The 11832-nt window shown below is 61.2% G+C and overlaps 1 protein-coding gene across 1 annotated transcript; it reads right to left on the bottom strand.

The window, feature by feature from the left end:
* Positions 1–411: 411 nt before the first annotated feature.
* On the bottom strand, positions 412–10321 carry Kcnk17 (potassium two pore domain channel subfamily K member 17). The gene is made up of 5 exons (XM_026383725.2): positions 10085–10321; positions 7972–8086; positions 4008–4168; positions 3477–3651; positions 412–698 (listed from the first exon to the last, which is right to left on the bottom strand). The coding sequence occupies exons 1-5, from the start codon at positions 10319–10321 to the stop codon at positions 412–414; spliced, it is 975 nt and encodes a 324-aa protein (XP_026239510.1).
* Positions 10322–11832: the final 1511 nt, after the last annotated feature.

Here is an 11832-nt window from a genome sequence, read left to right as displayed (position 1 = left end):
ACATTTATTTGTCTCTCACATAAATGAAGTCAAGTGGTGTTCATCCCAGGTTTATTATGATGGCTCTGTGGTCATCCAGGACCCAGGCTCCTTCTGTGACTGTGCCACCCATCTCAAACGTGGCTTCTGTACTTCGTGGTACAATGTGGCTGCCTGAGTGCCAGCCACCCAGATGAGCATTACAGTCAGCTAAAGGAAGGAAGTGGGGGAAGAGGGGCGTGCTCCATCTCCAGAGTCACACAGGATACTTCTCTGTCTGTCCTGTGGGGTGGAATTTAATCAGATGGCTGCACCTAGCCTCAAGGGAAGACTGAAAACATAGTCTTTTGTCTGGATGGTCATAGGTCATGCTTCAAGTCAGAGGTCCGTCCGGTCACTGAGGAGGAAGACCCCGCAGACACGGGAGTGTGACTAGCTGTCCTCGCCACAGTGCACAGCCTGGGCAGAGGGCTCGAGACGCTGTGTGATTCCCAGCTGAGGGGGGTGGGCCTGGGGCCCCCCGACTGGGCCCTGCCTGCAGCTTCCGGGCTTGCGGTCCCCCTTGGAGCAGTGGTGGTGGCAGGAGCAGGTCCCCCCTGGGGTCTCCAGCAGCGAGAGGATCAGTTTGATGATCAGGGCCAGCCACGCCATCCCAAAGAGGATCCAGAGCGACACGATGTTCTTGTACCACAGGGGGTATCTCCGGGAGGGGTCCATCCCTGGGGAGGAGCAAGGTCAGCGGCGGGGGCCTGGGGAGTCAGGGCCACAGTCCCAGAGACGGAGCCCGAGGCGTCCAGGCGACAGCTGGGGGCATCAGGCTGACCTGAGATTCCAGGCCTGTGTCCCACCCAAGGGTTCAGGAGCCTCCTGGGGTGGGCCCCTGGAAGCTGGCCTCCCTCTGTCTTCCCTAGGGACTCGTCTAGGTCCCGTCCCTGCGCTTCTCAAGGTGTGTCACCGGCCCCAGCTCCCCGGAGACCTGGTCAGACATGGGGCCACCCCTGCCCTTCCCGATCAGCAGCTGTAGGTAGCTGTGACCTCCAGGGGACTCCCTTGGCCCAGGGGACTTCCTTGCGCTCATCTCCGTGTGTGGTTACGGAGCTGCCTCTGTCCTGGCCGCGGAGTGGCTTCCCTGTGACCCCGGGTGATGACCTCTCTCTGGCTTTTAGGATGAAGTCCTGGTCCTGGTCCCCAGGCCCCGCCCTCCTCTCCAGCACCCTCTGCTCTGTCCCCTGGGCCGGGCTTGGGGACTTGGCGACCCCGCAGCCAGGCTCCTGGCGCCCTGCCCGTCCTGGAGTGTCCTGCCCAGGGAGCAGACTGGCCCCTGCCATCCTCGCGGCCCACGGGCCTTTGCTGGGCCTGCTGTTCCCTGTCTGTGATGGTGGACGTGGGTGACTCCCCTCCGCCTTCTGCTTCCTGGGTGTCCCCATCAGACGGCCACTCACAGGGTCACGGGGTGGGGGCCTGCCCTCCAAGTCCCTCCGTGGCCTCTCTGTCCTAGCTCCTGTCCACCCCATCCCCCTGCTGGCTCCAAGTCAGACCCAGCTGGTCCCCACGGCGGGCACCTCTCTGGACCCGGCGTGGCACCGGGGCTGCAGCCCAGCGCTCCCGGCAGCGGGCAGAGCAGGATTGGATTAGGCTGATTGGGTTACGGGCTGATTCCGCTGCGGCCCCAAATGAGATCAGCTCCGGCCTCCCTCCGCCAGCTCTGCTCGGGCACCGGGGTGGGAGGCACCCTCCTCCACCTTTATTTCATTTTTTTTCTTTAGCTGCAGTCGTCGCAGGAGACCTGGCAGCTGGCATGCGCGCAACCCAGTGCAGATGCGACGTTGGAGGCGGGCGCAGGGCTGGCTGTGAAGCCAAGGTCCTGTGGCTGCTGACCCAGGGACAAGGGTGGACCCCAGCCCTGGAGGACGAGGAGAGCTGAGATTTGGGGAAGAGGCATGGAAGGTTCAGGAACATGCGCGTGGTGTGAGGTGCCGGGTGGGAGCCTCACTCGGTCTGCGCTGCCTTGCCTGCCCCAGGGCGTCTCCCTGCCCTTCCCTGGGCTCCAGTGTCTGAGACACCCAGGGAAGGTCTGCAGAGGAGGCGAAGAGGGCAACCGCGTGGCCCGCGGCCTGGGCACCGAGGGGCTGCAGGGTCAGCCAGGCTCCGTAGCGCGTCTCTGGAGATGTGGAAGGGGCAGCTGCTCCTTGTCCCCCGCCCCGTGCAGGGGGAGAGCACAGGGTTGTGGGGGGGGAGACTGGACCCACATCGAGGGCCTTTGCTGGCCTAGTTGTGGATTTGGGGACTTTATCCTAAGACTATGGGAAATACTGAAGGTTTTCAGCAGAGTTGGGCAGGTGACGTAATGTCACAAGAGCCAGGCAGACAAGGATCGAGGCTATACAACTCCATGGATGCTTGTGTAGTGCCCAACCTGTGCAGTTGTACCCACAGTCCTGCTTGGGCTAGCGGAATGGCCGTGGACATAGAGAAGGGAAGACAGATTAAAGAACCTGCAAGGGTGCAGGAGTGGCCTTTGGAGTTCCTGGGCTCAGCTCTCCTCACGTGCGTCTTTCTACTCTGAAGGTAGAAGTGGGAATGTGACTCAGCTGGAAGAGACCTGCCCAGGGCTTTCTTCCCAGAGTCACAGCCCTGCTGCCAGGGTCAGGAGACCACAAAGGGGCAGCATGAGGCCCCCAGCACTGGACCCTCTTCCTGGGGAAGGAAAATATCAGGAAACAGGATCTTGCACCCAGAGGCCAGAAGGCCCTGTTGGGGTCTTGGTGGCCACCTAGCCAGTCCCTCACTTTATAGTGACACCGGAGGCCCAGAGAGGGGTGTGTGAGGCCATCTGGAACAGGCACGATCTGTTTGGAGTCAAACAGATCAAAACTCATATTTCGCTGTGCATCCCAGGCAAATAGTTTGGCCTCTCTGAGCTTCAGCTTCCTCCTCAGTAAATAGGGGGTGACGGCTGTCAGGGGGTTGCCTGGGAAAACCTCTCTTCAGTGTTCCAGGCTGGGTTCTGTCACTCCTCCTCCCCCCAGGGCCAGCGTGCCCATGGCCCCTGCTCAGTAGGGACTTGAGCAGCAGCCCTCCTCTGTCCTGGAGGCTGGACCACGGAGAGCAGGGAGGGACGCCGAGGCTCTCTGCTGCCATATCCCTGCTGGGGTGGGCGAGGTGGGCTGCAGGGAGGGGGTCGGGCTGCGCTTCTCTGGAGGGGTCTCAGGACCCCTGAGCGAGACGGGCAGGAGGCAGCTGAGCCCTGCCTGCCCCAGGGAGCCTAGCAACTCAGGAGGCTGAGGCAGGAGGACGGCGAGTTCAAAGCCAGCCTCAGCAAAAGCGAGGCCCTAAGCAGCTCAGTGGGACCCTGTCTCTAAATACAATATGAAATAGGGCTGGGGACGGGGCTCGGTGGTCGAGTGCCCCTGGGCCTCCAAGCCACCCCCACCACTCGCGGGACACCAGGCGGTGTGCAAGGCCGGGCCACCCGCCCGCTGTCCTGGGGGTCTCACCGATGACGTAGTCTCCGAAGCCCACGGTGCTCAGGGTGATGAAGGAGAAGTAGAAGCCCTCCAGGTAGCTCCAGCCCTCCATGTGGGAGAAGAGCAGCGGGGGCAGCAGCAGGAAGAGCAGGAGGCCCGACAGCAGGGCGCAGGAGCCCGCCAGCCAGCGGTCGGGGGCCGGGCCCTGGTGCACACAGCGCCCGCCTGTGGCCTCTGCCCAGGGCCGGCCTCGGCCGGCGGATGCAGGGTCTGAGCTGGGAGCTGGCCCAGTGCTGCTCCCCACTCAGCAGGGGCCCCCAGAGACCCCGCCCCGGGCTGTGCTCTCCAGGTTCCCCACCGGGGGACACTCCTGGCACCATGTCCTTCCCCGTCCCTGCCCCGCGATCACCAGACACCCCATTCTGGCCAGCGGCCCCCAGTCCCTCCACATCCCCGCCAGTCCCCTCTGGCCCCACCCCTCGCCACCAGGCACCCCGGTTCCCACCGCAGTGCCCCATCCTGAAGGGACCCGTCCCCCAACCCCAGCAGCCCCTCCCTCACCTGCCAGGTGCCCCCCAGCCGGTGGACACAGCGGTGGACTCCCCGCTGCATGAGGTGGCCCAGGCGATTGAGCACCACGAGGTTGAGCGGGATCCCCACCAGGGCGAAGAAGATGCAGAAGAGGCGGGCGGCCATGGTCTGGGGACTCAGATTGCCGTAGCCTAGGGCGAGAGGGCTGCCTCAGGAGAGTGTCCAGCCTGACCCTGCCCAGTCCCCACGGGCCTCACTCCATGCCCCTGCAGACGTGGGCAGCCGGGACTTGTCGGGGGCCCTAGACACCGACTCCTCTGTGCACCCGCGATCACCCCTCCAAGCGGAGATGGCAGCTCCGTTGTACAGGGGGCAAGGCAGCTCCGGGGACCTGAGCAGGTGGGCAGGTCGCATCTGCCGGCGGGGAGTCTCCTCTCTCCTGCCTCTTGGGTTGGCAGGGAGAAGGCCCAGCCTCCTGGGGCTGCCCCTTGGGATCCTCTGCACGTCCAGGCTGCGGCCCCTGTGGCCAGGCAGGGTGGGGCTCCCTCAGCAGGCCGCCTTGCTCCAGGCTCTGTCGCTTGGCTGACACTGTCCCTGGGCAGCACCGCTGCCGTCTGTGGCCCTGATCCCGTGAGCATCCCCCTCCCCGTCTCTTTGGACCTGCCGTATGGGGGTCTCCCCGCTCCCCCACCTCTGCCTTCCAATCTGCTGCACACCACATCCCCTCTGGATTTGATTCCCAGGGGAACAGCTCTGACACACCTGGGCTCGACGGAGGGACAGATGGTGGAACATGAGCTGTCCCCGGGGAGGTGGAAGTCGGGACCTCTGGTCTTCGAGATGAATGGGGGGAGGCCAGAGAGCATCGTCCTGGACATTCCTCCTCCTCCTGTCTCCACCCCTCCCTTTTATTTGGTACCAGGGATTGAACTCAGGGGCACTCAACCACTGAGCCACATCCCAGCCCTATTTTGTATTTTATTTAGAGACGGGGTCTCACGGAGTTGGTTAGTGCCTTGCTTTTGCTGAGGCTGGCTTTGAACTCAAGATCCTCCTGCTTCAGCCTCCCGAGTTGCTGGGATCACAGGTGTGGGCCACGGCTCCACCCTTCTTTTTAATTAAAAAAAAATTTAAGAGTCAGGCTCTTGTGATGTTGCCCAGGCTGACCTTGAACCCCTGGGCTCCAGCCATCCTCCTGCCTCAGCCTCCAGGTAACACACCACTGCAGTGCTCCCCTGTGCCCGCTGCTGCCCCCCGTTGGACACCCCTGGTTCACGTCACTGAGGGCCACTGGGACGGGCCACAGCACGTGCCAGCCTGGCATGTGGGCTCTGCAGGGAGATCTGCCGCCTGGTTTGAATCCCGATCCTGCCCCTGGTGGGCTGCGGGGTCTTGGGCAAGAGGCTAGACCTTCCTGTCTGTGTCCTCGCCTGTAGGATGGGGACATCAACACCCAACGGCAGTGGGTGGAACAGGAGGTATGTTGTGTGGGGACGTGAGCCCCCAGGTGTTCAGTGTCCCCCAGGTGCTGTGGGAATGACCGTGGTGTGGGTGCGCGTCCCGGGGCTCTGGTCTGAGGTCTGCAGAGGCCTCCTCTTGAGCCTCCACCCCTCTCGGCCTTCTGAGGGTCCCTCTCCTGAAAGGTGGGGTTCATTCTGCCAGCATCCAGGGAGGGGTCAGCCCCTGCCTCTGTCCCCCTCTGCCTCCTCCCCCGGGGCTGTTCTCTGGCCCTGGGGTTCTGTCACTCAGTTCTCAGCCATGGCATGGTGGCACCTGGATTCTGCCAGTTCTGGGGGGCCCTGCAGTTTTCCAAGGCTGACATTTAATGGACCCTTCTCCCCCTCACTTGGTCATCTCTCAGGTCAGCAATTGGTGGTGTCAATAGCCCCCATGCGACTGTTCAACCCTGGATGACTGCAGCTCCCCAAGAGCCACCTCCCACGTCAGCACACCTCTCGCCTGTCACCTCTCCCCCCTTTGAGGGCCTTAGCGGGCTCCTCTGCACTCCCTCTGAACTCAGCCTCACCTCCAACCCTCCTCAGCCACCTGGACCTCCTCAGTGTTCCCCAAACACAACAGCCACATCTACCTCAGGGCCTTTGCACAGACAGAAGGCTCTTCCTCAGATACCTGCATAGCTTGCTTCCTCCTTTGGTTCATGTCTCCACATCAATGTCACTGAGGCAGTGAGTCCTTTGATGGCTTCACCATCTATAATGGCCCCCAGTCATTATAAGACCCCAAGTTTTAGGGCTTGGAGAGGATGGCCTCAGGGGCAGCCCACTGTCGTCCTCTCAGAATGCCTTCTCTCTCCTGGAGTGCCCCACGCCTCCTGTCTCTTTCTCTGTGTGAGTGTTCAGGGCCAGGGCTTCTGACTGGTTCAGAAAGCCCGCCCTGTCCTGTGAACTCCGAGGACAGAAGCCCCTGGAAAGAGCCAGGCGGCCCCTCCCCCACCTGCTGGGTGTCAGACCCCAGCTCTGCCTGTGTGGCCTTGAGGAAGTTCCACCACTTCTCTGTGCCTCAGTTTCCTCATCTGTGACATGAAAATAAGCCCTGTCCTTGGAGGCTGCTCCATGGTCAGAAGGAGCTCTTGAATGTCCAAGGTTTTGGCCCTTGCACAAGAGGACCTTGGGTGTATACCTTGGGTGAATACTGTGTGTGTGTGTGTGTGTCTCCCCTCCTCTGCCCTCCTCACCCCCAGAGAGGACGAGGGCCTCAGGGCAGAGCTGAGTGGAGAGGAGGGGGTAGGAGTGTTCCAGGTTGGGAGGGGCAGAGCCGGGCAGGCTGACGTCATGGGCCTGGGGCTCCCACACGTCTGGTCATGGGGACTCCTGGTGCCCAGAGGCCTCTCCTGCCCTCCAAGTGCCCTGCTGCTCCAGAACTCAGGACAGGCTGCTCCAGAGCATCTTTGCTGAGGCTCCTTACCGGGCAGCGTTTGCTGAGTGCCCACTGCAGGCTGGGCCTTGTACTAAGCCCCGGGGACGCAGAGAGGCGCCAATGCCCTCCTGACTGTCCTTTGGGCCACGGGTCCCTGGAGTCTGGGGGGGCCTCTGGAGCAGGCTCATGGGAAGGACTGCCCCAGTTCCTGAGTAGCCCTGCTAACCCCCTGCAAGAAGGGTGGGCTTATTTAAAGCTAGATGGAGAGACCTCTGGGTGGTCTTGCCCTTCCACTCTAGGGAGGACAGAGGGGGATGCTGGTGGTGGAGACAGATTCCTGGTCCACCCGGACCAGGGGCAGGAGCCCAAGTCACTGGTGGTGCCAGTCTGCCACCTAGTGGTAAGTCCAGTATCATGCAGGGGCTGGGGCTCGTTCCCAGGGCAGAGGGCGCTAGGCAACAGCATTGGGTTTCAGAGTGGCCAGGACCTAGGGCTTCTCTTCTTCACACCATGGCCCCAAGGTGCCCTCCAGGACAAGTTCCACCTCAGTGACTGGAGCCAGGGTGGCCCCGGTGGAGGAAAGGGGCTGGAGAGGATGGTGATGGGGACCAGGGCTGAGCCAGAGAGCTCAGGAGAAGGCCCTGGGAAGGGACAGCTCCCCTCTGCAGGCAGGAGGACAGGGGCCATGGCAGGGCTCAGGACAGGGGCCTCAAGTCTCTTTCATGGGGTCTCTGCTCCCATGCACCCCTGGGGCTGTGTTGGGTGGGCTAGCTGGGGGCTGGACACTCCTGGTGCCCGGAGGCCTCTCCTGCCCTTTCAGGAGACGCTCTGATCCCTGGAAGGCTGAAAGGGGAGAAAGTCCCCTAGGAACCCGTTTCCCAAACTTGAACATCCCCCACAATCCCCTGGGGACCTGGACGAAATGCAGAAAGGGGTCAGTGGGTCATGGTGACGCTCGAGGCTCTTCTGCCCCTGGGGAAGGGGACCCCTATTGCAGGGCCCACTGCACTTGGAGGGGTGAAGCGCTAGTAGCCCTTCCCAAAGGCAACCGGCCCCCCTGCCCTCCAGGAAAGGCCGCCCTCCCAGCCCAGCCATCCCGGCCCCAGGCTGCCCTTACCGATGGTGGTGACGGTGGACACAGAGAAGAAGAAGGAGCCCAAGAGCTCCCAGCGCCCCATGCTGGTGGTGTTGCTCAGCAGGTGGGCCCCGTCTTTGTACGACTGGATGATGTCCTGGGGGAGAGGCTGCAGTGACCAACAGGCTCTGTGGGGAGACGGGGTCCCTGCACCCCCCAATACACACGCTCTCTGAGGCACAGTCCTCACAATCACTCTTCCATCCCAGCCTGGCCAGGGCAAGGCGTCTCGATCCCTCCAGTCAACCTGGGGGTCCCCAGAGGCAGGGACCATGGAGATGGCTCCTTCACTCTCTTGGCCCCCAGCCCAGGTCAGGGTGGGGTGGGGTACCTCTCCACCTGGTGGACAACCATCCACCTACTCCTTGCTCGTCCCCTTCCTGCAGGAAGCACGCGGCCAGGCGTGACGTGGTGCTTTTAGGGGCCAGAGGATGAGAGACAGGACCTCAGCCCTCACGGGACAGAGACGTACTGAATGAACTCTGACTTCGTGCAACCGGTGGCCGTTTGGGCATTAAGGAGGCAGTGTCCAGGATCCTAGGCAAGTTACCAAACTCCTCTAAGCCTCAGTTTCCTTGTTTGTAAAATGGAAATACTCAGAGTACCTACTTCCTAGTAGTTGTTGTAGGGGTTAAATTAAGTTTTTCTCTCTTTATTTAGTTTGATACTGGGATGGAACCCAGGGGTGTTTTACCACTGAGCTACCTCCTCAGTCTTCCTCTTCTTTTTTTTTTTTTTTTTTTTTTTTTTGGACAGGGTCTTGCTAAGTTGCTTAAGGCCTAAAGTTGCTAAGGCTGGCCTTGAACTTATCATCCTCTTGCCTCAGCCTCCCTAGTTGCTGGGATGATAGGCACACACTACCTTGCCCAGCTTAAATGAGGTCTCATATTTGAAGACTAAGAACAGGACATGGTGTGTGGGAAATTTAATGGTTGCTATCATCACACTAATAAGAATATTTTGCTGAAAGAATTCAGAGAAAAAAGGTGTTCATTCTGGTGAAGGCAGGGACAGATGGCTTCAAGGTGAGGTGGGCTGTCCCTTGAGGTCAGGTAGGATTGATCCTGTGGAAGGATATTTAGGGAGATGGGACAGGAGGGGTGGAGGCTGGGAGGCTATCTGAGGCCTAGAGTGGGAAATTGAGAGTCAGTTGGGGGCTCAGGATGTTAATGCAGCCACCAAATGAGCAGCTGCCAGCCTGATGCCCAGAAGAAATTTCCATATATCTGGGATGCCCCTGCCTCCCCGGGGCCCCATCCTCTGGCCTCTGTTCCTTAGAGCCCTCTGCTTCCTTCCGCCCACGACTTCCACTTTGGCCCTTTGGTCCGCTCAGCCCTTGGTATCTACAGACTCTGAATGAAGCGAGCTCCGCTCTGCGTCCACCCTACTTCTCCAACCGGATCTACCCACTTCCAGCCCTCCTCTCCGTTGCCCCTGCCCTAGACAAGCACATCTTGGGCACCCACCCTCTGGGACAAACTTGTCCGGCCCCCCTTTCCCCCAAGTGCGGAGGATCGTGCCCTCAGTCCTGCTCACCTTTGGACCCAGGCCAGAGCCCCCTAGGATCCTCGCCCTAGTTCGCATATTTGCACCCAGGTTCTCTCTTTGGAGGAGGCAAAGTGTGTCCTTTCATTCTTCACCTACCGCACTGGGACCCAGGGCCGCGCACCTGGGTGCCGCCCGTCAGCCTGCCGCCCACAGACCAAAGGCTCCCAGTCTCCCGACGGGATCTGGACGGCTCTGGTGGCTTGTGACCCAAGGAAGTGTGCCCTCTGTAGTGCTCATTCCCAAATTCGGATGTGTGCGCCAAGCTTGCGTCTCCCCACAGGGTCAGTCACGCTCTCTCGCCCCCTCAAGGAGGACACGGAGCACGGCGCCGGCGATCCTCTCGCCAGAGCCCAACCCTCCGGCTCCCCCAAGCCCAGACACGCGCCCCTGTGGTTCCCCTGTGCAGCAGCTCCGCCGCTCTTTGGGATAAATGCTCCCAATGCTTCCTTTCCCGGGCCAGAGCGGACCCTCCCCTCCCGGACCGGTGCATCCCTCGCTCCCTGATCCCTCCCCGGCAGCGCCTGGAGCGACCCCGCTCGCCCCTGACCCGGATCAGCAGGTCCAGCGCATGGCTATCCAGACACGTGAAGTTCTGCAACAGCTCCCACTTGTCGCGCTGGAAGTTGCGACTGGAGTCCTCAGCCGCGCGACCCTCCAGCGCCCAGAACACGCCGGTGCCCAGCGCCAGGTAAGCCAGGTAGGCGAACAGCAGGAACAAGGTGCCCGGCACCGCGCAGCCCCGACCCCTGCCCTTGTGCGCCGCTGGAGCTCCCGGTGGGTGCATGGCGGGAGAGGACGGGGGCTGGAGCTGTGGACAGGAACTGAGGTGGAAAGGAAGGGCCCGGAGCCTGGCCGGCCCCTTCTCTAAAACAGCCGCCAATGGCCGGTTTCCCCTTGGGAAGAGGAGTGCAGGGGGGTGGGACGGCCCTGCCCCACCACCAGGATCCGATCCCAGGGACTATAAGAGGCTGAGTAACAGGTATCTGGTTGCACTTCAAAAATCTGTGGAGGGCCCACTCCCGGATCCAGGTTAGGGAAAAGGAGATGCCACTGGGTGACCACAGGCCCTGGGAGGGAAGGGGTCCAGAGCCCCCCAGCATTTCCTGCGGCAAATGGTGGGAGGGACTACGGGAAACCGCTCTAGGGGAAGAGAAAGCAGAAGCCACGTTTATTGTCTCAAGGCTCCTGCCTAAGTCCGCGGATCCTGGGACCATCTTCAAGCACTGGCTGCTTCTCAGCTTCTCCCTGAGTCTTCCTACCAACCACCCTGTGTACTTAAAAGAAGAGGGACTCCAACTGACTGCCACTGGACTGTGAGCTTGGAGGCAAGAGGACCTTAGCCAGGTCCTGCCTTCTTCCCCCCCCCCAAGCCCCTCCTCCACCCAGAAAGCAGGAAGGGCCCAGGGAGGGTAAAGAGCCTGGGTGGGTCTTCAGTTTCCCTTCCTCTCTTGGATGTCACTGGTCCCGGGGTGTAAGCTGTGGTCCTCTGCTGCTGCGATCCTTCCCTGGGTCTCTGGCCAGGAGCTTCCTCTCCTCCACAGCTTGGCCTCTGTAGTCCCATGAGACCCGGCCGCTTAGGGGTCTACTTGCTGTTGGGGTGATGGAAGAAGTACCGGTTGGAGTTTATGGTCTTTGGTGAGATTGGCCATTGGCATGGACTGGCCCAAATCTGTCTCCTTCTGGGCTGCGGAGATGTTGCAATTCAGTGGGAGAAAGGCCAGGCCTGGAGCGCATGGTCCCGCCGGAGGTCAGGTCTCCATGGAGCGCCTGCCCTGGAAGGCTCCTGGGACCCGCTGGCCCTCTAGCTTCTCAGGGGGTTCTTGGAAAGGCTTTTAGGAAGACAGGGGACCAGAGGGGTCATCAGGTCAAGGGCGTACCCTGGAGGTCAGGGGAGGTCATGACCAGCAAAATGGTGGGACACCCTCTTCAAAGGGTCTGGCAAGCTTTGGGAGGCAGCTGCGAGCTTCCTGTTTGCACTAAGATGGTTCCAGCGTGTTCCCCCACCCAAGACGGCCATTCTCCTGGGCTCACCCTCCCTGGGTCTGCTCCCACGGGACATTTTGGACACTGTGTTGGGCTGCCTGTCCAGTTGTCTATCCTGCTAGACAGACTAAAGGCACAGGTGAGGGCAAGAATGTTCACAGTTGTACTTCAGGACCTAGCACATAGTGGGGGCTTGGCAAATATACCTTGTGCACCCATCCAGTGAGGCCCAAGTCAAGTTACCCTCTGTTTCCTGTCCATCTAAGGACCCTGGGGTGGAGTATGTGGGGAGGTCAGTGAAGACCTGGCTAC

The sequence above is a fragment of the Urocitellus parryii genome, chromosome 8 (assembly GCF_045843805.1).
Source record: "Urocitellus parryii isolate mUroPar1 chromosome 8, mUroPar1.hap1, whole genome shotgun sequence".
In the NCBI taxonomy this organism is placed as follows: Eukaryota; Metazoa; Chordata; class Mammalia; order Rodentia; family Sciuridae; genus Urocitellus; species Urocitellus parryii.
The sequence above is the reverse complement of the archived record's forward strand: the minus strand, read 5'-3'. Positions and strand labels throughout refer to the sequence as shown.

What these genes read in the sequence shown, in the direction of transcription:
- Kcnk17 (XM_026383725.2), bottom strand. Translation starts at nt 10,321, where the DNA reads ATGCACCCACCGGGAGCTCCAGCGGCGCACAAGGGCAGGGGTCGGGGC. An exon ending in CGCTGGACCTGCTGATCCGG is followed by an intron (nt 8,087 to 10,084) that starts GTCAGGGGCGAG and finishes CCTCTCCCCCAG; the next exon opens with GACATCATCCAGTCGTACAA. An exon ending in GTCCACCGTCACCACCATCG is followed by an intron (nt 4,169 to 7,971) that starts GTAAGGGCAGCC and finishes CTCTCGCCCTAG; the next exon opens with GCTACGGCAATCTGAGTCCC.